The sequence below is a fragment of the Anas acuta genome, unplaced genomic scaffold, assembly GCF_963932015.1.
Source record: "Anas acuta unplaced genomic scaffold, bAnaAcu1.1 SCAFFOLD_393, whole genome shotgun sequence".
Lineage (NCBI taxonomy): Eukaryota > Metazoa > Chordata > Aves > Anseriformes > Anatidae > Anas > Anas acuta.
This window is the reverse complement of record NW_027076244.1, coordinates 1-23,949: the sequence shown is the minus strand read 5'-3', so window position 1 is coordinate 23,949 and position 23,949 is coordinate 1. Positions and strand designations below refer to the sequence as shown.

The following is a 23,949-nucleotide window of genomic DNA, read 5'->3' as shown; positions in this document are numbered from 1 at the left end:
GACATTGGGGGCTGGGGCACCCCAGTGCTTGTGGGGTCTTGGGGGGCATTTGGGGACATGGGGGGGCATTGATGGGCTGGGGGGCTCCTGGTCCTTGTAGGGTCTTGGGGGGCTGGGGGCATTGGGGGACATTGGGGGATATGGGGGCATTTGGGGACATCAGGGGGGTTGGGGGACACCCCAGTGCTTGTGGGGTCTTGGGGGCATTTGGGGACATTGGGGGACATGGGGAAATTTGGGGACATCAGGGGGGCTGGGGCACCCCAGTGCTTGTGGGGTCTTTTGGGGGACATTGGGGGCTGGGGGGCTCCTGGTCCTTGTAGGGTCTTGGGGGACATGGGGGACTTGGGGACATCAGGGGGGTTGGGGGCACCCCGGTGCTTGTGGGGTCTTGGGGGGCATTTGGGGACATGGGGGGACATTGGGGGGCTGGCGGCACCCCAGTGCTTATGGGGACATTGGGGGACATCAGGGGCTGGGGGCATCTGGGGACATCGGGGGCTGGGGGCACCCTGGTGCTTGTAGGGTCTTGGAGGACATGGGGACATTTGGGGACATTGGGGGGCTGAGGGCACCCCAGTTCCTATTGGGGGGTTGGGGGGTCATTGTAGGGTATTGGGGGGCTGGGGACACTGGGGACACTGGGGGGACACTGGGGGGGGCTGGGGACACCCAGGCCATGCAGGGGGGACTTTGGGGTCTGGGACACCCCGGTCTCTGGGTTTTGGGGGACACGGAGGGGCTGGGGACCCCCTGGTCCCCACTGGGGGGCTTTGGGGGCACCTTGGGGACACCAGGGGGGGACATTGGGGACATGGGGGGGGGTCTTTGTGGAGGGGGAGGCCGTTGGGGACAGCGGGGTGCCACCAGGACCACCCCAATTTACCCAAAAAGGGGGGATTTGGGATCCCGTGGGGTCACCCCAATTCTGAGAGGGGACCCCAAGTGTCCCCAGATGACCCCAGATGACCCAAGTGTCCCCAGATGTCCCCAGATGTCCCCAAGCGACCCCAACGACCCCAAATGACCCCAGATGACCCCAAGTGTCCCCAGATGACCCCAAGTGACCCCAGATGTCCCCAGATGTCCCAAATGTCCCCAAATGTCCCCAAGCGACCCCAAGCAACCCCAACGACCCCAGATGTCCCAAGCGATCCCAAATGCCCCAAATGCCCCCAGATGTCCCCAAACGACCCCAAGTGACCCCAGATGCCCCCAAGCGACCCCAGATGCCCCAAATGCCCCCAAACGACCCCAGATGACCCCAAGTGCCCCCAAATGACCCCAAACGTCCCCAAATGTCCCCGCAGGAGCGCGAGTACCGCGTGGTGACCCCGCGGGCTCTGGGGCCGCTGCTGCTGGTGCGGGTGCACAAAGAGCCCTACGGGCGCCTGCCCCAAGCTCCTGGTTCCTCGAGGGGATCCGCGTCTGGCCCCAGGGGGACCCCACGACCCCCGGGACGAGGACACGGAAGATGGGACGCTGGGGGCAGGACCCCGAAGGTGGGGGCGAGGACCCCAAAAATAGGGGCGAGGACCCCAAAAACGGGGACAAGAACCTAAAAGATGGGGGCAAGGACCCCAAAAATAGGGGCAAGGACCCCAAAAATAGGAATAAGAACCCAAAAAATGAGGATGAAGACCCGAAAGTTGGGGATGAAGACCAAAAGTTGGGGGCAAGAACCCTAAAAATGGGGACAAGAAGCCAAAGATGGGACAAAGACCCCAAAAACAGGGATGAGGACCCAAAAGTTGGGGACAAGAACCCAAAAACTGAGGATGAAGACCCAAAAGTTGGGGACGAAGACCCAGAAGTTGGGGCCAAGAACCCGAAAAACGAGGGCAGAGCCCCCCAAAACGAGGACAGAGCCCCCCAAAACGAGGACGAGGACCCCAAAGATGAGGACGAAGACCCCAAAATGGGGACAAGGACCCCAAAAATGAGGACGAGGACCCCAAAATTGGGAACGAAGACCCCAAAGATGAGGACGAAGACCCCGAAGATGAGGACGAAGACCCCAAAAACGAGGACGAAGACCCCGAAGATGAGGACGAAGACCCCAAAAACGAGGACGAAGACCCCAAAAATGGGGACGAAGACCCCGAAGATGAGGACGAAGACCCCCAAAATGAGGACGAAGACCCTGAAATTGGGAACGAAGACCCCGAAGATGAGGACGAAGACCCCCAAAACGAGGACGAAGACCCCGAAATTGGGGACGAAGACCCCGAAAGCGAGGCCACGGAGGACGAGGACACCGAGGGGGACGAGGACACCGCGAGCGGTGACACCGACGAGGACCTCGCCCCCGCCTCCGACCCTGAAAGTTTTGGGGCCGCCTGCGACCCCGATGACCCCTGTGACCCCGACGACCCCTACGATGACCCCGACGGTGACCCCGATGACCCCGACGATGACCTCGAGGCCACCTACGCCCTTGGGGACAGCGGTGTCCCCAAGGTGTCCCCGTGCTACTCCTTCCCCTGCTACCGCTGGCTCCGGGGTTTCGGCACCTGGGAGCTCCCCGAGGGCTCAGGTGGGGTCTTTGTGTCCCCCCCCCCCCCCTTGTCACCCCCCCCCAAATTTTTTTGTCCCCAAATTGTCACCTCTCGTGTCCCCCCCCCAGCCAAGACCCCCGCCCAGGAGTGTCACCCCCTGCTGCGACGTCACCGGCGCCGTGCCCTCGCCCAGCAGCAGCGGCGGTACCGGTGAGTGGCCCCCCAAAAATTTTTTGGGCCCCCCCCCCAAAATTTTTTGGGTCCCCCCCCTCTCATTTTGTCACCTGTGTCCCCCCCTTGTCCCCTTTGTGCCCCCCTTTATGTCCCCGTGGGCTCCTGGTGGCCCCCCAAATGTCCCCTCTTGTGTCCCCCCCCCCAAATGTCCCCTCCTGTGTCCCCCCCCCAAAAAATGTCCCCTCCTGTGTCCCCCCCAAATGTCCCCTCCTGTGTCCCCCCCCAAAAAATGTCCCCTCCTGTGTCCCCCCCCCAAATGTCCCCTCCTGTGTCCCCCCCCTAAAAATGTCCCCTCCTGTCCCCCCCCAAATGTCCCCTCCTGTCCCCCCCCCAAAAAATGTCCCCTCCTGTGTCCCCCCCTAAAAAATGTCCCCTCCTGTGTCCCCCCCTAAATGTCCCCTCCTGTGTCCCCCCCCCCAAATGTCCCCTCCTGTCCCCCCCCTAAAAAATGTCCCCTCCTGTGTCCCCCCCCAAATGTCCCCTCCTGTGTCCCCCCCCCAAATGTCCCCTCCTGTGTCCCCCCCCCCAAATGTCCCCTCCTGTGTCCCCCCCCTCAATGTCCTATCCTGTGTCCCCCCCCCCGTCCCCAAAATGTCCTCTGGGTCCTCTCCTGTCCCCCCCCCACCCCCAATTGTCCCCCAAAATGTCCCCTCCTGTCCCTTGTGCCCCCTCCCCCCCCTTATTGTGTCCCCCCCCCCGGGGGTGTTGGGGACCTTTTGGGGACATTATTTGGGGGGGGGGGGCTGTTTTTTTTTGGGGGGGGTAATGAGGGGGGGGTTACGGGGGGGTCTATAGGGGAGCTTATAAGGGGTCTGTGTTTGGGGGGGGGTCTCTAGGGGGGGCTTATGGGGGGGTCTGAGTTTTGGGGGGGCTTATGGGGGGGTCTGTGTTTGGAGGGGTCTTTAGGGGGGGTTTATGGGGGGGGTCTGTGTTTGGGGGGGGTTATGGGGGGGCTTATGGGGGGGTCTGTGTTTTGGGGGGGTCTTTAGGGGGGGCTTATGGGGGGTCTGAATTTTGGGGCGGTTATGGGGGGGTGGGGGGGGCTTCATTTTGGGGGGTAGCTGCGGGGGGGGTCACATTTTAGGGTTACCTACAGGGGGGGGGTCTCCATTTTGGGGGGCTCCATAGGACATTACGGGGCAGCTGGGTTTTGGGGGCTGCATTTCAGGATGGGGGGGGGCTCTCCCCCACTTTGGGGGGGGGGTCACTCACCCCCTCCCCCTCACCCCCCCCCACGCCCCCCCCCCCCCCCAGGCTGGCCCCCTTCGCCCCCGGCCTCCCCTGGGCTCTGCCCCTGGGCTCGGCGCCCGACCCCGACCTCGACTTCTCCCTGCCCAGGGCGGCCGCCTTCTACCTGCGGGCGGGGGCTGCGTGAGTGACCTTTGACCCCCGAGTGACCCCTGACCTCTGACCCCGAGTGACCCCTGACCTTTGACCCCCGAGTGATCCCTGACCTTTGACCCCGAGTGACCCCCCTGACCTCTGGTCCCGAGTTACCCCCCTGTCCTCTGACCCCGAGTGACCCCTGACCCCGAGTGACCCCCCCGACCTCTGACCCCGAGTGACCCCTGGCCACGCCCCTTCCATGTGTCCTCAAGGACATTGTGGCCCAGTGGCCCCATGGCCTCGTGGCCCCAAATCCCAATGTCCCCATGTCCCTTTGTCCCCAAATCCCGTGTCCCCATGTCCCTAAATCCCAATGTCCCTTTGTCCCCAAATCTCCATGTCCCTTTGTCCCCAAATCCTCGTGTCCCCGTGTCCATTTGTCCCCAAATCCCAATGTCCCCATGTCCCACATGTCCCCTTATCCCCATGTCCATTTGTCCCCATGGCCTCGTGTCCCCAAGCCCCATGGCCACGTGTCCCCATGCCACACGTCCCTTCATCCCAATGTCCCTTTGTCCCTGTGTCCCCATGGCCACATGTCTCTGAGCCCCAAAACTGTGTCCCTTTGTCCCCATGTCCCTTTGTCCCCGTGTCCCCATGGCCACATGTCCCTGAGCCCCAAAACTAGGTGTCCCTTTGTCCCTGTGTCAACATGTCCCCAAACCCCAAAACTACATGTCCCCATGTCCCTGTGCCATGTCACTATGTCCCTTTGTCCCCATGTCCCTTTGTCCCCATGTCCCCATGTCCCCAAACCCCAAAACTACATGTCCCCATGTCCCTTTGTCCCCATGTCCCCATGTCCCTTTGTCCCCGTGCCACGTGTCCCTGTGTCCCTTTGTCCCCATGTCCCCATGTCCCCAAACCCCAAAACTACATGTCCCCATGTCCCTGTGCCATGTCCCCGTGTCCCTTTGTCCCCATGTCCCCATGTCCCTATGCCATGTCCCCGTGTCCCTTTATCCCCGTGTCCCCGTGTCCCCAGGAACCTGGAGACGAAGCTGAAGGGCTTCCTGGACCGCCCGATGTCCTGGAGAGCATCGAGGCCATCGCGCGCGTCTTCTGCTTCTACCGCACGCCTGTCACCGGTACGGGGACACGGGGACACGCGTGTGGGGACATGGGGACACGTGTGTGGTATGGGGTCACGGGGACATGTGTGTCATATGGGGTCACGGGGACACGCGTGTGTTATGGGGGGACACGGGGACACGTGTGTGGTGTGGGGACATGGGGACACGTGTGTCATATGGGGACACGGGGACACGCGTGTGTGCTATGGGGTCACAGGGACACGTGTGCTATGGGGACATGGGGACATGTGTGGTGTGGGGACACGGGGACACGCGTGTGGGGACATGGGGACACGCGTGTGGTGTGGGGTCATGGGGACACGTGTGTCATATGGGGTCACGTGTGTGTGGTATGGGGTCACGGGGACACGCGTGTGGTGTGGGGAAACATGTGTGGTGTGGGGACACGGGGACACGCGTGTCATATGGGGTCATGGGGACATGTGTGTGGTGTGGGGACATGGGGACATGTGTGCTATGGGGACGCGTGTGTGCTATGGGGTCACAGGGACACGTGTGTGCTATGGGGTCACGGGGACATGTGTGTCATGTGGGGTCACGGGGACACGCGTGTCATATGGGGTCACGTGTGTGGTGTGGGGACACGTGTGTGTGGTGTGGGGACATGGGGACACGTGTGTCTGCTATGGGGACACGTGTGGTATGGGGGGGACACAGGAACATGTGTGTGTGCTATGGGGACATGGGGACACGTGTGTGTGGTGTGGGGACATGGGGACACAGGGACACATGTGTGGGGACATGGGGACATGTGTGTAGTGTGTGGGGACATGGGGACACACATGTGGTGTGGGGGGACATGGGGACACGGGGACACGCGTGTGGTGTGGGGGGACACGGGGACACCCGTGGGGTTTTGGGGTCCCCACTGTGTGGTTTTGGGGTTCCCTCTTATCATGGGTTTTGGGGTCACTCCCGTGGGGTTTTGGGGTCCCCTCTTATCAGGGCTTCTAGGGTCCCCCACATCCAGCTTTTGGGGTCCCCCCCGTGTGGCTTTGGGGTCCCCTATGATGAAGGGTTTTGGGGTTTCCCCACTGTGGGCTTTTGGGGTCCCCTCTTATCAAAGCTTTTGGGGTCCCCCCCGTGTGGTTTTGGGGTCCCCTCTTATCTGGGGTTTTGGGGTCCCCACTGTGAAGTTTTGGGGTCTGCTCTTATCAGGGGCTTTGGGGTCCCTCCCCGTGGGCTTTTGGGGTCCCTCCCCGTGGGGTTTTGGGGTTCCCTCCGTGAGGTTTTGGGGTTTCCCCCATGAGGTTTTGGGGTCCCGCAGAGTACGTGGTGCGGCACTGGCGGGACGACGCCTTTTTCGGGGCGCAGTACCTGAGCGGGGTGAACCCCGTCCTGCTGCGCCGCTGCCCCCGCCTGCCCCCCAACTTCGCCGTCACCCCCCCCATGGTGGCCCCCAGCCTGGGCCCCGACACCTGCCTGCAGCGAGAGATGGAGGTGGGGGCGAATTTTGGGGGGGGGGCTTTTTGGGGGATCGGGGGGGGCGTTTTGGGGTATTTGGGGGGGGGGCTGGGGACCAGGGGCAGGGATTTGGGGGTCCCAGAAGGGGATTTGGGGGGTCCAGGAGGGGCTGGGGATTTGGGGACGGATTTGGGGGTCTCGGAAGGGAGCAAATATCGGGGGGGGGGGTCATGGGGGTCTGGGGGGGTCTTGGGGGTCCAGGAGGGGACAGGGACTTGGGGGGGGGGGATTTGGGGGGGGGGGAGGGGGGTCTCGGGGGACACCTGAGGGTCCAGGGAGGGGGACCTGGGGAGGGATTTGGGGGGTCCAGGAGGGCATTTGGGGGTCTGGGGGGGGGGATTTGGGGGTCCGGGGAGGGGGGGGGACGGAGCCCCTAAAACCCATGGGAAGAATCCTTGGGGGGGGGGGGGAAAGGGCCCAGCACCCCAAAAAAAGCCCCTAAAGGAGAGGAGGACTTGGGGGGGGGGGCCCTAGGGGAGGGGTTAAGTGGCTGGGGGGGGGTTGGGGGGGGGTTACCCGGTGGTGACCCCCCCCCCCCCGCCCCCCCCCCCAGAAGGGGGACGTGTACCTGGCTGACTACAAGGTGCTGGATGGGATCCGGGGGGTGCTCATCGACGGGACCCCCACATTCGTCTGCGCCCCCCTCTGCCTCCTGCACCAGCGCCCCGACGGGACGCTGATGCCCCTCGCCATCCAGGTGGGGGGGGGCACGGGGGGGGGTCATGGGGGCTTGGGGGGGGCACAGGGAGCTGGGGCTGGGGGGGTACAGGGGGGTTATGGGGGGCTGGGGGGAAATGGGGCTGGGGGTTTAGGGTGGAAAGGGAGGGTTGGGGGGGACGCGGGGGGGCTGGGGAGGGGAATGAGGTCGGGGGGGGTCACGGGGGCGAAATGGGGCTGGGGGGGGTGGGCATGGGGGTTTTGGGGGGGGGAATGGGGTCTGGGGGGGGGGGAATGGGGTCTTTGGGGGGGGGACACGGGGGTCTAGGGATAGGAAATGGGGTCTCGAGGGGTTAAATGGGGTCGGGGGGGACACAAAATTCGGTGGGGGGGTAAATAGGGTCTGGGGGGGTAAATGGGGTCGGGGGGGGGGCACAAGTGACTGGGGTGGGCACGGCTTTTAGGGCAGAAAGTGAGAATTTTGGGGTTTCCCTATTCCCCATTCACCCAGCCGGGGGGGGAACTCCGGGGGCGTGGGAATTATGAATGGCGTGGGGGGGGGGGGGAGGGGAGGGCGTGCCTCCCCGGGCGTGGCGTCATTTTATGAATGGGCGTGGGCGGGGCGTGTGCGCGTGGGGGCGTGGCAGCGGCTTGGGCGTGGGCGGGGCGTCCCCGTTTCGCGGTTGTGGTTTTTTTTTTTATGAATGGCGCGGCGGGAATTTTATGAATGGAACCTCCCGGTTTTATGAATGGAGCCCGCGTTTTATCAATGGAACCTCCCGGTCTCGCAAACGCCGCCGCTTTCCGCCCCCGGCGCCCCCCCCAGCGGCGTGGCTTTTTTTTTTTTTGGTGTTGGTGGCCCCCCCCCCCACCTCGAGGCGCGTGAATTAAGGGCCCTGCCCCCCCCCCCCCGCCCCCCCCGGCGCGGGGTGTAGCCGCCCCCCTAGCGTCGTGGCTTCTTATTTGGGGGTGGTGGGCGCCCCCCCCAACCTCGAGGCGCGTGAATTAAGGGGTCCTGCCCCCCTCCCCCGCCCCCCCCCCCAGCTATCGCAGGAGCCGGGCCCCGTGTTCCTGCCGGGGGACCCCCCGTGGGTGTGGGCGCTGGCCAAGGCGTGGGTGCGCAGCGCCGAGTTCCACGTCCACGAGGCCGTCTCCCACCTCCTCCGCGCCCACCTCCTGGGGGAGGTCTTCGCCCTGGCCACCCGGCGGCAGCTGGCGCCCCGACACCCCCTGCATAAGGTTGGGGGGGGGGGGCGTTGGGGGGCGTGGGGGGGGGCGTGGGGGAGAAGGGGGGACGTGGGGGGCGTGGGTGGCATCGGGGAGTTGGGGGAATGGGGGGGGAATGGGGGGGAATGGGGACATAGGGGGGACTTTGGGGGAATGGGGGGGACTTTGGGGAAATGGGGGGGGCATGGGGGTATTGGGGAAATGGGGGGGGGAGTGGGGGGCGGGGGGGCATCAGGGAAAGTGGGGGGGGAATTGGGGGAATGGGAGGGTAATGGGGGAAATGGGGGCATGGGGGGACTTTGGGGTAAGGGGGGGACTTTGGGGAATTGGGGGGGCGTGGGGGTATTGGGGAAATGGGGGGAGTGGGGAGCGGGGGGGCATCAGGGAAAGTGGGGGGGAATTGGGGGAATGGGAGGGTAATGGGGGGGATGGGGGCATTGGGGACATGGGGAGGACTTTGGGGAATTGGGGGGGTGTGGGGGTATTGGGGAAATGGGGGGGCGTGTGGGGCATCAGAAATTGGGGGGGAATTGGGGGAATGGGGGGGTGTGGGGACATGGGGGGGACTTTGGGGAAATGGAGGGGGCGTGGGGGGTATTGGGGAAATGGGGGGGGGATGGGGGTGTGGGGGGGGCATCAGGGAAAGTGGGGGGGAATTGGGGGAATGGGAGGGGAATGGGGGGGTGTGGGGACATGGGGGGGACTTTGGGGTAAGGGGGGGGACATTGGGGAAATGGGGGGGCGTGGGGGGTATTTGGGGAATGGAGGGAGTGGGGGGGCGGGGAGGGACATAGAGGGGTGTGGGGACTTGGGGGGGACTTTGGGGGGACATGGGGACACACACAGGGAATGTGGGGGGCACCTGTCCCATGGGGGGACATAGGGATTTTGGGGGGGGGTCCCAGGTATTTGGGGGGGGTCCCAGATACCAAGTGCTTGGGGTGGGAGACAGGACCAAGTTGGGGGGCCATTTTTGGGGAGGGGCTCCCAGGTACCGGAGCGGGGGGGGGGAGGGGGCATTTTTAGGGGGTGTGTCCCAGCCACCTGGCACGAGGCTGACCCCCCCCTTGTGTCCCCCCCCCCAGCTGCTGCTGCCCCACACGCGGTACACGGTGCACATCGCGGTGCTGGCGCGGCGCTACCTGCTCAACCCCGGGGGGGTCTTCGACCGGGTGAGTCCGGGGGGGGGGGGTCCCATGGGTGGGGGGAGCACCCTTGGGTGGGTCTGGGGGGGTCCCCAAGGGGGAGAGGGGAGGGGCTGAGGGGTGTCTGGGGGGGAGTGGTGGGGTTTTGGGAAGGTTTAGGGGGGGGTGAGGAGGGGTCTGGGGGGGGGATTTGGGGCTTTTGGGGGTGAGTTGGGCGATTTGGGGGGTGTTGGGGGGTAAATTAAGGTGGCTTGGGGGGATTTTGAGGGGATTTGGGGCTGTTTGGGTGTGGATTGGGCGTGTCTGGGGGGGGATGAATCAGGGCAATTTAGGGCTTTGGGGCTGCGTTGCGAAATAGGGTGGCGCTGGGGCAATTTGGGGCAATTCGGGGTATTTAGGGGTGCGTTGAGGTGACTTGGGGCTGCATTGGGGGGATTTGGGGATGAATTGGGGCTAAACTGGGCAATTCGGGGTGATTTGGGGCTGGATTGGGGCAATTTGGGGATGAATTGGGGCTAAACTGGGCAATTCGGGGTGATTTGGGGCTGGATTGGGGCGATTTGGGGATGAATTGGGGCTAAACTGGGCAATTCGGGGTGATTTGGGGCTGGATTGGGGCGATTTGGGGATGAATTGGGGCTAAACTGGGCAATTCGGGGTGATTTGGGGCTGGATTGGGGCAATTTGGGGATGAATTGGGGCTAAACTGGGCAATTCGGGGTGATTTGGGGCTGGATTGGGGCAACTTGGGGCTGAATTGAGTGGATTTGGGTCTGAAAGGGGGGAATTTGGTGCTAAATTGGGGTGACTGGGGGTGATTGGGGGCTGCACTGGGGTGACTGGGGCAATTTGGAGCCGCGTTGGGGCAATTTGGTGTGAGTTGGGGCTAAATTGGGTTGATTTGGGGCAACTTGGGGCCATACTGGGACAACTGGGGCAACTTGGGGCCATACTGGGACAACTGGGGTAACTTGGGGCCATACTGGGGTCTTCTGTGTCTGAACTGGGGCCACACTGGGGCAATTTGGGGCCGCATTGGGGCAATTTGGGGGCCGCATTGGGGCAATTTGGGGCCACATTGGGGCAATTTGGGGCCACATTCGGGGAATTTTGGGCCACATTGGGGCAATTTGGGGGCCACATTCGGGCAATTTGGGGCCACATTCGGCAATTTGGGGCCATATTGGGGCAATTTGGGGCCACATTCGGCAATTTGGGGCCACACTGGTGCAATTTGGGGCCACACTGGGGCAACTTGGGGCCATACTGGGACAACTGGGGTAACGTGGGGGCCATACTGGGGTCATCTGTGTCTGAACTGGGGTCACATTGGGGCAATTTGGGGCCACACTGGTGCAATTTGGGGCCACACTGGGGCAATTTGGGGCCATACTAGGACAACTGGGGTAACTTGGGGCCATACTGGGACAACTGTGGTAACTTGGGGCCATACTGGGGTCATCTGTGTCTAAACTGGGGTCACATTGGGGGCAATTTGGGGTCACATTCGGGCAATTTGGGGCCACATTCGGCAATTTGGGGCCACATTCAGCAATTTGGGGCCACATTCGGGCAATTTGGGGCCACACTGGTGCAATTTGAGGCCGAATTGGGGCAATTTGGGGCCACATTGGGGCAATTTGGGGCCACATTGGGGCAATTTGGGGCCACACTGGTGCAATTTGGGGCCACATTCGGCAATTTGGGGCTCGAATTGGGGCAATTTGGGGCCACATTGGGGCAATTTGGGGCCACATTGGGGCAATTTGGGGCCGAATTGGGGCAATTTGGGGCCACATTGGGGCAATTTGGGGCCACACTGGGGCAATTTGGGCCGAATTGGGGCAATTTGGGGCCACATTGGGGCAATTTGGGGCCAAATTCGGCAATTTGGGGCCACATTGGGGCAACTTGGGGCCACACTGGGGCAACTTGGGGCCATACTGGGACAACTGGGGTAACTTGGGGCCATACTGGGGTCATCTGTGTCTAAACTGGGGTCACATTGGGGCAATTTGGGGCCGAATTGGGGCAATTTGGGGCCACATTGGGGCAATTTGGGGCCACATTGGGGCAATTTAGGGCCACATTGGGGCAATTTGGGGCCACATTCAGCAATTTGGGGCCGTATTGGGGCAACTTGGGGCCATACTGGGACAACTGGGGTAACGTGGGGCCATACTGGGGTCATCTGTGTCTAAACTAGGGCCACATTGGGGCAATTTGGGGCCACATTGGGGCAATTTGGGGCCACACTGGGGCAACTTGGGGCCACACTGGGGCAACTTGGGGCCATACTGGGACGATTGGGGTAACTTGGGGCCATACTGGGGTCATCTGTGTCTAAACTGGGGCCACACTGGGGCAATTTGGGGCCACACTGGCGCAATTTGGGGCCGAATTGGTGCAATTTGGGGCCGAACTGGGGCGACCGAAGGGGACATCTGGGGGGGCTTCTGCTGACCCCCCCTTATTGCCCCCCCCCAGGCCATCGCCCTGGGGCGCCGGGGGCTGCTGCGGGTGGTGGCGCGGGGGCTGCGGCGGCTGCGCTACGGGGACCTGGTGCTGCCCCGCGACCTCCGGCGCCGCGGTGTCACCCGCACCCGCGGCTACCACTACGGCCACGACGCCCGGCGCCTCTGGGCCGCCATCCGCAGGTGGGGGCCACCTCCCCGTGTCCCCTCGTGTCATCCTCGTGTCATCCTCGTGTCGTCCTCGTGTCCCCTCGTGTCATCCTCGTGTCATCCTTGTGTCCCCCTCATGTCATCCTTGTGCATCCTTGTGTCCCCATGTGTTGTCTTTGTGCCTCCTTGTGTCCCCTCGTGTCATCCTTGTGTCCCCTTGTGTCATCCTTGTGTCCCCTTGTGTTGTCCTCGTGCCTCCTTGTGTCCCCTCATGTCATCCCTGTGTCGCCTCGTGTCGTCCTCGTGCATCCTCGTGCCTCCTTGTGTCCCCTCGTGTCGTCCTTTAGCCAGTGCCTCTTTGTGTCATCCTCGTGTCCCCTCGTGCCTCCTTGTGTCCCCACGTGTCGTCTTTGTGCCTCCTTGTGTCCCCTTGTATTGTCCTCGTGCATCCTTGTGTCCCCTCGTGTCCTCTCCATGCGCCCTCGTGCCTCTTTGTGTCCCCTCGTGCCATCCTTTTGCCTCCTTCTGCCTCTTTGTGTCATCCTCATGTCCCCCCATGTTGTCCTCATGTTGTCCTTGTGTCCCCTTGTGTCATCCTTGTGTCCCCTCGTGTCATCCTTGTGTCATCCTTGTGTCCCCCCCATGCATCCTCGTGCCTCTTTGTGTCCCCTCGTGTCGTCCTTTTGCCTCCCTGTGCCTCTTTGTGTCATCCTTGTGTCCCCTCGTGTCACCTCGTGTCCTCCCCATGCATCCTTGTTCCTCCTTGTGTCCCCTCGTGTCATCCTCGTGCATCCTTGTGTCCCCTCGTGTCGTCCTTGTGTCACCTCGTGTCCTCTCCATGCACCCTCATGCCTCCTGGTGTCCCCTCGTGTCATCCTCATGCATCCTTGTGTCCCCTCATGTCGTCCTCGTGCCTCCCTGTGCCTCTTTGTGTCATCCTTGTGTCCCCTCGTGTCATCCTCGTGTCATCCTCGTGTCCCCTCGTGTCATCCTTGTGTCCCCTCGTGTCATCCTTGTGTCCCCTCATGCCATCCTTTAGCCTCCCTGTGCCTCTTTGTGTCATCCTCATGTCCCCCCATGTTGTCCTCGTGTCATCCTTGTGTCCCCTCGTGTCCTCTCCATGCACCCTCGTGCCTCCTTGTGTCACCTCGTGTCATCCTCGTGTCATCCTTGTGTCCCCTCATGTTGTCCTTGTGTCACCTCGGGTCCTCCCAATGCATCCTCGTGTCGTCCTTGTGTCCCCTCATGTCATCCTCGTGTCCCCTCGTGTCATCCCTGTGTCCCTCGTGTCATCATCGTGCATCCTTGTGTCCCCTCGTGTCCCCTTGTGTCATCTTTGTGCCTCCTTGTGTCCCCTCGTGTCATCCCTGTGTCGCCTCGTGTCATCTTCGTGCATCCTCGTGCCTCTTTGTGTCCCCTCGTGTCATCCTTTTGCCTCCTTGTGTCCCCTCGTGTCACCCTTTAGCCTCCCTGTGCCTCTTTGTGTCATCCTTGTGTCCCCCCCATGCATCCTTGTGCCTCTTTGTGTCCCCTCGTGTCGTCCTTTTGCCTCCCTGTGCCTCTTTGTGTCATCCTCATGTCCCCCCATGTTGTCCTCGTGTTGTCCTTGTGTCCCCTTGTGTCATCCTTGTGTCCCCTCGTGTCCTCCCCGTGCGTCCTCGTGCCTCCTTGTGTCCCCCCGTGTCATCCTCGTGCATTCTTGTGTCCACTCGTGTCATCTTTGTGTCCCCTCGTGTCCTCCCCATGCATCCTTGTGCCTCCTTGTGTCCCCTCGTGTCGTCCTTTTGCCTCCCTGTGCCTCTTTGTGTCATCCTCATGTCCCCCCCATGTCGTCCTCGTGCATCCTTGTGTCCCCTCGTGTCCTCTCCATGCACCCTCGCGCCTCCTTGTGTCACCTCGTGTCATCCTCGTGTCATCCTTGTGTCCCCTCGTGTTGTCCTTGTGTCACCTCGGGTCCTCCCAATGCATCCTCGTGTCATCCTTGTGTCCCCTTGTGTCATCCTCGTGCATCCTTGTGTCCCCTCGTGTTGTCCTCGTGTCATCCTTGTGTCCTCCCCATGCATCCTCGTGCCTCTTTGTGTCCCCTCGTGTCATCCTTTTGCCTCCTTGTGTCCCCTCGTGTCATCTTTGTGTCCCCTCGTGTCGTCCTCGTGCATCCTTGTGTCCCCTCGTGTCATCCTCATGTCATCCTCATGTCATCCTTGTGTCCCCTCGTGTTGTCCTTGTGTCTCCTCGTGTCGTCCTTTTGCCTCCCTGTGCCTCTTTGTGTCATCCTTGTGTCCCCTCGTGTCCTCCCCGTGCGTCCTTGTGCCTCCTTGTGTCCCCTCGTGTCCTCCCCGTGCATCCTCGTGTCCTCCTCCTGTCTCCTGCTGTGTCCTCACGCGTCCTCCCGTGTCCTCATCCCCCCTCGTGCATCCCCCTTTTGCCCTTTCGTACCCCCTAATTTGTCCTCGTGCCCCCTCGTGTGTCCCCCTCGTGCCCTTTTGTGCCCCCCCATTCATCCTCGTGCCCCCTAATTTATCCTGGTCCCTCCTCGTGCACCCCTCGTGCCCCCTAATTTATCCTCGTGCCCCCCTAATTTATCCTTGTGCCCCCCCATTCATCCTCGTGCCCCCTCGTGCATCCCCCTCGTGCCCTTTTGTGCCCCCCCATTCATCCTCGTGCCCCCTAATTTATCCTGGTCCCTCCTCGTGCACCCCTCGTACCCCCTAATTTACCCTTGCTCATCCTCGTGCCTCCTCGTGCCCTCTCACTTATCCTCGTGCCCCCTCGTGCGTCCCCCCCCGTGTCCCCCCCACCCCCCCAGCTTCGTGTCCGGCATGGTTCACCTCTACTACCCGTGCGACGCCGCCGTGCGCGACGACCCCGAGCTCCAGGCCTGGGTGGCCGAAATCTTCCACAAAGCTTTCCTTGGCCGCCGCCGCTCCGGTAGGGGCCCCCCCCCCCCCCCCCGTGTCTCACACGCGTGTGCAAGGGTCCCGGGGAGCCCCTCGTGCAAGCCTCGACCCCCCCCCCTCTTTTGACCCCCCCCAAGGTGTGCCCTCGTCGCTGCGCACCATTAGGGAGCTCGTCACCTTCGTCACCATGATCATCTTCACCTGCTCCGCGTACCATGCTGCCACCAACAGCGGGCAGGTGGGGGGCGATGGGGGGGCTACGGGGGGTTATGGGGGGCTACGGGGGGCTATGGGGGGCTATGGGGCCCGGGGGGGGGTGCTGTGGGGTGTTGGGGGGGGGGATACGGGGTGTGGGGGGGGGTTGGAGGGGGGGATATGGGGTGCTGGGGGGCTGCTGGGGGGCACTATGGGGTGTCAGGGGGATGCTATGGGGTGCTGGGGGCTGCTGTGGGGTGCTATGGGGTGTGTTGGGGGTGCTATGGGGTGTGTTGGGGGTGCTATGGGGTGTCGGGGGGCTGCTGTGGGGCGCTATGGGGGGTGTTAGAAGCTCTATGGGGTGTCGGGGGGCTGCTGTGGGGTGCTATGGGGTGTGTTGAGGGTGCTATGGGGCGCTGGGGGGCTGCTGTGGGGGCGCTATGGGGTGCTGGGGGTGCTCTATTGGGGTGCTGGGGGGCTGCTGTGGGGCGCTATGGGGTGTGTTGGGGGTGCTATGGGGTGTTGGGGGGCTGCTGTGGGGCGCTATGGGGTGTGTTAGAAGCACTATGGGGTGCTGGGGGGCTGCTGGGGGGCGCTATGGGTGTGTTGGGGGCGCTATGGGGTGTTGGGGGGCTGCTGTGGGGCACTATGGGGGTGTGTTGGGGGCGCTATGGGGTGTGTCGGGGGGCTGCTGGGGGGCGCTATGGGGTGTTGGGGGGCTGCTGTGGGGCGCTATGGGGTGTGTTGGGGGCACTGTGGGGGTGCTGGGGGTGCTCTATGGGGTGCTGGGGGGGGTGCTATGGGGCACTATGGGGGTGCCGGGGGGGCGCTATGGGGTGCTATGGGGTGTTGGGGGTGCTCTATGGGGTTCTGGGGGGCTGCTATGGGGTGCCGGGGGGTGCGCTCTGGGTGCTGTGGGGTGCTGGGGGTGCTCTATGGGGTGCTGGGGGGGGCGCTATGGGGTGCTGGGGGGGTGCTATGGGGTGTTGGGGGGCTGCTGTGGGGCGCTATGGGGTGTGTTGGGGGCGCTATGGGGTGCTGGGGGGGCGCTCTGGGTGCTGTGGGGTGCTGGGGGTGCTCTGAGCTCCACGGATGCTGCAGGGACCGCGGGTGCCGTGGGTGCTGCGGGTGCCCCTGAGGTGCTGCGGGTGCTGCAGCGGCTGCAGGTACCATGGGTGCTGGGGGGGGGTCCCATGGGTGCTTGGGGGTCCCATGGGTGCTGGGAGTCCCACGGGTGCTGGGGACCCCCTGGGTGCTGGGGACCCCCCTGGGTGCGTGGCACCCATGGGTGCTGGTGTCCCACGGGTGCTACGGGAGCTGTGAGCGCCACCGGGTCCCACGGGTGCTGGGAGTCCCATGGGTGCTGGGACTCCCACGGGTGCCACAGGTCCCCATGGGTGCTGGGGGTCCCATGGGTGCCATGGGTCCCATGGGTGCTGGGGATCCCATGGGTGCTGGGAGTCCATTGGGTGCTGGGGGTCCCGTGGGTGCTGGGGGTCCCATGGGTGCTGTGGGTCCCATGGGTGCTGGGAGTCCATTGGGTGCTGCGGGTCCCATGGGTGCTGGGAGTCCCACGGGTGCTGGGGGTCCCCTGGGTGCGCAGCACCCATGGGTGCCGGTGTCCCACGGGTGCCCGTGCCGGCGCAGTTCGAGCTGGGGGCCTTCATGCCCAACCTGCCGGCGGCCATGCGGAGGCCGCCCCCCCCGGAGCAAGGCGCCGCTGAGCGAGGCCGACTTCCTGGGTGCCCTCCCCCGCCGTCAACACCACCTGCATCACCCTGGGGGTCCTTTGGGTGCTGCGCAACGAGCCCCTCGACATGGTGAGCCCCCCCCCCCGGACCCCCTGGGATCCACAGGGACCCCCCCCCGGACCTCAAAATCTCCCAAGGGACCCCCAGGAATCCCCACGGCCCCAAGGGACCCCCAGGGGACCCCCAGGGACCCCCACCCCTCACCCCAAGGGACCCCCAAGGGTCCCCATGTCCCCAAGGGTCCCCAGCTTCGCCCCAAGGGACCCCCCTGACCCTAAAAGACCCCCTGGGAGCCCCAAATCCCCCAGGGACCCCCAGAGACCCCCACATTCCCAAGGCCTCCCTGATGGCCCCAAGGGACCCCCACATCCCCCCGGGACCCCAAGGGACCCCAACCTCTCCCAAGGGACCCTCAGAGACCCCCACATCCCCAAGGGACCCCTGGGCCCCAACCTCACCCAGGGGACCCCCATGGCCCCAAGGGACCCCCTAGGACCTCAAGGGACCCCTGCATCCCCAAGGACCCCTGAGACCCCCCAACCTCACCCCAAAGGACCCCCTGGGCTCCCAACCTCTCCCAAGGGACCCTCAGAGACCCCCCACATCCCCAAGGGACCCCTGGGACCCCCAACCTCCCCCAAGGGACCCCCATGGCCCCCACATCCCCAAGGGGACCCCTGGGACCCCAACCTCACCCCAAGGGACCCCTGGGACCCCCCACATCCCCAAGGGGCCCCAATCTCGCCCCAAGAGACCTCAAGGGACCCCCCTGGGATCCCAAGCGACCCCTGGGCCCCAACCTCACCCAAGGGACCCCCCATGACCCCAGGGGACCCCCTAGGACCTCAAGGGACCCCCTGCATCCCCAAGGACCCCTGAGACCCCCAACCTCTCCCAAGGGACCCTCAGAGACCCCCACATCCCCAAGGGACCCCCTGGGACCCCAACCTCACCCCAAGGCCCCCCCAGCCCCAAGGGACCCCCTGAGCCCCCCACATCCCCAAGTGGCCCCCAATCTTGCCCCAAGAGACCTCAAGGGACCCCCCTGGGATCCCAAGGGACCCCTGGGCCCCAACCTCACCCAAGGGACCCCCACATCCCCCAAGGGACCCCCAGGGACCCCCCCACATTCCCAAAGCATCCCCTGGGACCCCAATGGCCCCAAAGAGACCCAAAGGGACCCCCACCTCCCCAAGGGACCCCCCTGAGCCCCCCACATCCCCCAAGTGGCCCCAATCTTGCCCCAAGAGACCTCAAGGGACCCCCCTGGGATCCCAAGGGACCCCCTGGGCCCCAACCCTCACCCAAGGGACCCCCAGGGACCCCCACATCCCCCAAGGGACCCCCAGGGACCCCCATGTTCCTAAGGGACCCCCTGGGACCCCCCACATTCCCAAAGCATCCCCTGGGACCCCCATGGCCCCAAGGGACCCAAAGGGACCCCCACCTCCCCAAGGGACCCCTCTGGCCCCAACCTTCCCCCAAGGGCCCCCCCCATGTCCCTGACCCCCCACCCATGGGTGCCGCAGCGCCCGCTGGGCTCGTACCCCGAGGAGCACTTCACGGAGGAGGCCCCGCGGCGCCTGCTGGGCGCCTTCCAGCGCCGCCTGGCCCCGAATCTCCCGGCGCGTCCAGCGCCGCAACGCCGCGCTGCCCCTGCCATACCCCTACCTCGACCCCGCCGCCATCGAGAACAGCATCGCCATCTGAGGGACATCCCTGGGTGTCCCCAATGTCATCGGGTGTCCCCTGGTGTCCCCAAGACCCCCAGGTGTCCCCAAGACCCTCAGGAGTCTCCCCATCCCTTGGTGTCCCCAATGTCCCCAACGCCGCGCTGCCCCCTGCCATACCCCTACCTCGACCCCGCCGCCATCGAGAACAGCATCGCCATCTGAGGGACGTCCCCAATGTCACCAGGTGTCCCCTGGTGTCCCCTGGTGTCCCCAGGTGGCCCCGGAGTCCCCTGGTGTCCCCAAATCCCCCGGTGTCCCCAATGTCCCCCAACGCCGCGCTGCCCCCTGCCATACCCCTACCTCGACCCCCGCCGCCATCGAGAACAGCATCGCCATCTGAGGGACGTCCCCGGGTGTCCCCAATGTCCCCAGGTGTCCCCTGGTGTCCCCAAGACCCTCAGGAGTCTCCCCATCCCTTGGTGTCCCCAATGTCCCCCCCCCCCCCCCCCCCCCCCCCCCAACGCCGCGCTGCCCCTGCCATACCCCTACCTCGACCCCGCCACCATCGAGAACAGCATCGCCATCTGAGGGACGTCCCCAATGTCCCCTGGTGTCCCCAAGACCCCCTGGTTGTCCCCAAGACCCTCACCCATCTCCCCATCCCTTGGGTGTCCCCAAATCCCCAGGCGTTCCCAAATCCCCGGCCATCCCCAAATCCCCAGCTGTCTCCAACCCCACATTTCCCCAAATGTCCCCACCTGTCCCCAATGTCCCCAGGTGTCCCCAAAGTCCCCCTGATGTCCCCAAGACCCTCAGGGGTCTCCATGTCCCCAGGCGTCCCCAAATCCCTTGGTGTTCCCCATATCCCCAAGAGACCCCAAATCCCCTGGTGTCTCCCATATCCAGGCATGTCCCAAATGTCCCCACATGTCCCCAAGACCCCCCCCAGATGTCCCCAAAATCCCCAGGTGTCCCTCAACATCCCCAGGTCCCCCCCCCAACATCCCCACGTGTCCCCCAACACCCCCAAGTGTCCCCAGGTGACCCCAACACCCCCCAGGTCTCCCAAAGTCCCCAGGTGCCCCCCCCCGTGACCCCACCTGTCCCCATGTCCCCAACACCCCCAGCTGCCCCCCCCCCCCAAAATGTCCCCCAGTGTCCCCAACCCCGGTGGCACCCGGGTGGCCAATAAAGGAGCCGGGCGCGTGTGCCAGGGGTTTGAACACGCGTGTGGGGATTTACACGCGTGTGCAGGGGTCATAACGTGTGAGGGGATGGGGACACGCATGGGGACATGGGGACACGTGGGGGGACACGTGGGGGGGGTGGGAACATGTGTAGGGGGTGGGCACACGCGTGTGGGGTTGGACACGTGTGTGGGGACCGTGACATGGGAGGGGAACACGCGTGTGCACGGATTAAAAATATGTGGGAATGGGCATGGGGGTGGGTAAGGGGAGGGGAACACGCGTGTGGGGATGGACACGCATGTGTGGGGTTGGGAACACGCATGTATGGGGATGGGATCATGTGTGTAAGGGGATGGGAACATGTGTGTGGGGATGGGAACACGTGTGTGGGATGGGAACACGCGTGTGGGAATGGACATGGGTGTAAGGGGATGGGAACACGCGTGTGGGGGATGGGAACATGTGTGTGGGGATGGGAACATGTGTGTAAGGGGATGGGAACACGCATGTAGGGGATGGACACGCGTGTAAGGGGATGGACACGCGTGTAAGGGGATGGGAACATGTGGGACAGCACAAAACTGTATGGACCAGTAAGAACCGAGGTGATCACACACCAGTATGGACCAGTAAGAACCTAAACGGACCAGCACACACCAGTAGGGACCAGCACAAAACAGTATAGACCAGTAAGAACTGTGGTGATCACACACCAGTATGGACCAGTAAGAACCTAAATGGACCAGCACACACCAGTATGAACCAGCACAAAACTGTATGGACCAGTAAGAACCTAAATAGTTCAATGTACACCAGTATGGACCAGTAAGAACCTAAATGGTCCAGTGTGCACCAGTATGGACCAGTGCACGCCAGTATGGACCAGGAAGAACCTAGATGGCTCATCTGGAACTGGTCGTACTGGTGCAATGGCGTAACGGGGGAACTGGGCTGGGTCCCAATCTTACTGGGTCAAACTGGGACACGGGCCCAGCCCAGTGGTAGGAACTGGGGTTGAAACTGGGGTGTGACTGGGATTGGGCTTGGTTCTGGTGGCCCAAACTGGGCTAGAACTGGTTTGGAACTGGTCTTACTGGGCCCAGTGGTGTAAGAGGGGTGGTAGCGGGAATGAGGCTTACTGGTGGGACTGGGGTTTAACTGGGGTGGAACTGGGTGAGAGGCCATTGATAAAATCAGGGCTGGAACTGGTCTTACTGGGAGGGACTGGGGTCTGCGGAACTGGGCAGCACCGGGAGGAACTGGGTGGCACTGGGAGCAACTGGGAGAAACTGGGTGGGACTGGGGTCTGTGGGTGGGTGGTGGCCAGGGTGGGGGGCCAGGGACCGCTCGGACGCGGTCGGTGCGGGGGGCACTGGGAGGGACTGGGAGGGACTGGGAGAGACTGGGAGAAGGCTGGGAACTGGGGGAGAGCACAGGGAAGTGGAGGAGGGACTGGGAGCGTCGAGGGACCCCGCTGCCCCCAGGGACCCCCAAAAACCCCAAGGACCCCCAGGACCCCAAGACCCCAAGGACCCCAAGGACCCCAAGACCCCAAGGACCCCAGGACCCCGAAGACCCCAAAGACCTCTGGTGACCCCAGGACCCCGGTGACCCCAAGACCCCAAGGACCCCAAAGACCCCGAGGACCCCCAGGACCCCCCAGGACCCCCAGGACCCCGAAGACCCCCAAGACCCCAAGGACCCCAAAACCCCCAAGAACTCTAAGACCCCCCAGGACCCCAAAGAACCCAGCAGGACCCCAGTGTCCCCAAGGACCCCAAGACCCCCAAGACCCCAAGGACCCCAAGAACCCAGCAGGACCCCGGTGACCCTAAGACCCCCAGGACCCCCAAGACCCCAAGGACCCCAAGGACCCAGCAGGACCCCCGGTGACCCCAAGGACCCCAAGGACCCCAGGACCCTCAAGACCCCAAGACCCCAAGACCCCAAGTCCCCAAGACCCCACGGACCCCAAAGACCCCAAGGACCCGAAGACCCCGAGGACCCCCAGGACCCTCAAGACCCCAAGAACCCCAAGACCCCCAGGACCCCAAGAACCCAGCAGGACCCCAGTGTCCCCAAGGACCCCAAGACCCCCAAGACCCCAAAGACCCCAGGACCCCAAAAGACCCCAAGGACCCCCAGGACCCCCAGGACCCCCCAGGACCCCCCAGTCCCCAAGGACCCCAAGGACCCCAAGGACACCAGGACCCCTCAAGACCCCAAGACCCCAAGGACCCCAGGACCCCAAAGACCCCAGGACCCCCAAGACCCCGCTGTCCCCAAGGACCCCCAGCCCCCCTGTGACAATGGAATCCCCGAAGACCCCCGATGTCCCCTCGAAGACCCCCAAGACCCCCCCCGAGACCCCCCCCGAGACCCCCCCAAAGACCCCTGAGCCCCCCCCGGAGACCCCCGAGGCCCCCCCGGGCCCCCCCCGGTACCGGCTGCGGGTGACAACGGGGACGGAGTGGGGCGCGGGGACGCTGGCGCCCGTCACTGTCACCCTGGTGGGAGCACGGGGCCAGAGCCCCCCCTGCCACCTCACCTGGCCCACCCACTGCCTGCAGCCCGGCTCCGTGAGTGCGCTGGGGGGCTACTGGGAGGGACTGGGGGGCACTGGGAGGGACTGGGAGCACTGGGGAGGGGGCTGGGGGGTTACTGGGAGGGACTGGGGGGGCTACTGGAAGGGACTGGGAGCACTGGGGAGGGGGCTGGGGGGCTACTGGAAGGGACTGGGAGAGACTGGGGGCACTGGAGGGGGCTGGGGGTTACTGGGAGGAACTGGGGGGCTACTGGGAGGGACTGGGAGCACTGGGGAGGGGGCTGGGGGGCTGCTGGGAGGGACTGGGGGGCTACTGGGAGAGACTGGAGAGCTCTGGGGAAGGGGTTGGGGGGGCTACTGGGAGAGACTGGGAGCTCTGGGGAGGGGGCTGGGAGGGACTGGGAGGGACTGGGGGGGCACTGGGGGCACTGGGAGGGACTGGGAGCACTGGGGAGGGGGCTGGAGGGCTACTTGGAGGGACTGGGTTGAACTGGGCTGAACTGGGAGCACTGGGGGTGGCACCGAGAGGGGCTGAAAGGGGCAGAGGGGGTCACTGGGGGTCACTGGGCCGAACTGGGCTGAACTGGGAGCACTGGGGGGAGGTGCTGAGAGGGGCTGAAAGGAGTTGGGGGGGACTGGGGTGAAACTGGGCTGAACTGGGAGCACTGGGAGCAGGGGGTGACGCCCCTCCCCCCCGACCCCCGACCCCCCCCCCCCCCCTCAGACGGTGGTGGCCGAGGTGCCCCCCGGGCCCCCCCCTGGGGCCGCTGCTGCTGCTGAGGCTGCACAAGGAGCCCCTGGGGGGGGCCCTGCTCCCCGACCGCTGGTTCTAGCGCCCACGTCACCGTCACCGCCCCCCCCCGGGGACCCCCCCCGGGACCCCCCTCCGGTGAGGACCCCCCCCGTGGGGAACCCCCCCCCCCGCGAGGTCACCTTCCCCTGTTACCGCTGGCTGGAGAGCGGCTGCCTGGAGCTGAGAGAGGGCACTGGTAAGGGGGGGGGGGGGCGTGGGGGGGGGCGTGGGGACACTTTGGGGGACACTTTGGGGACATGGGGAGGGGCGTGGGGGGGACGTGGGGGGGGGAGTGGGGGGCACCTTGGGGACACCTTGGGGACATGGGGGGGGCGTGGGGGGGGCGTTGGGGGCAGTTTGGGGACACTTTGGGGACGTGGGGACATTTTGGGGACATGGGGGGGGGCGTGGGGACATTTTGGGGACACTTTGGGGACATGGGGGGGGACGTGGGGGGACGTGGGGGGGGGGCGTGTGGGGCACCTTGGGGACATGGGGGGGGGACGTGGGGGGGGAAGGGGGGCACTCTGGGGACATGGGGGGGGGCGCGCGGGGGGGCGTGGGGGGGGGGGCGTA

General features: G+C 64.5%; 1 protein-coding gene across 1 annotated transcript; it reads left to right on the top strand.

The window, feature by feature from the left end:
• Positions 1 to 1,283: 1,283 nt before the first annotated feature.
• LOC137849139 (polyunsaturated fatty acid lipoxygenase ALOX15B-like) lies at positions 1,284 to 19,016 on the top strand. The gene is given in 19 exon segments (XM_068668629.1): positions 1,284 to 1,395; positions 1,398 to 1,909; positions 1,912 to 2,536; positions 2,627 to 2,708; positions 3,987 to 4,103; positions 5,104 to 5,150; positions 5,153 to 5,206; positions 6,480 to 6,652; positions 7,230 to 7,373; positions 8,378 to 8,572; positions 9,646 to 9,732; positions 12,193 to 12,362; positions 15,136 to 15,257; positions 15,364 to 15,464; positions 17,069 to 17,119; positions 17,121 to 17,171; positions 17,173 to 17,241; positions 18,702 to 18,785; positions 18,787 to 19,016. Coding segments are annotated over 19 exon segments (2,877 nt in total). The 5' UTR covers positions 1,284 to 1,298; the 3' UTR covers positions 18,883 to 19,016.
• Positions 19,017 to 23,949: the final 4,933 nt, after the last annotated feature.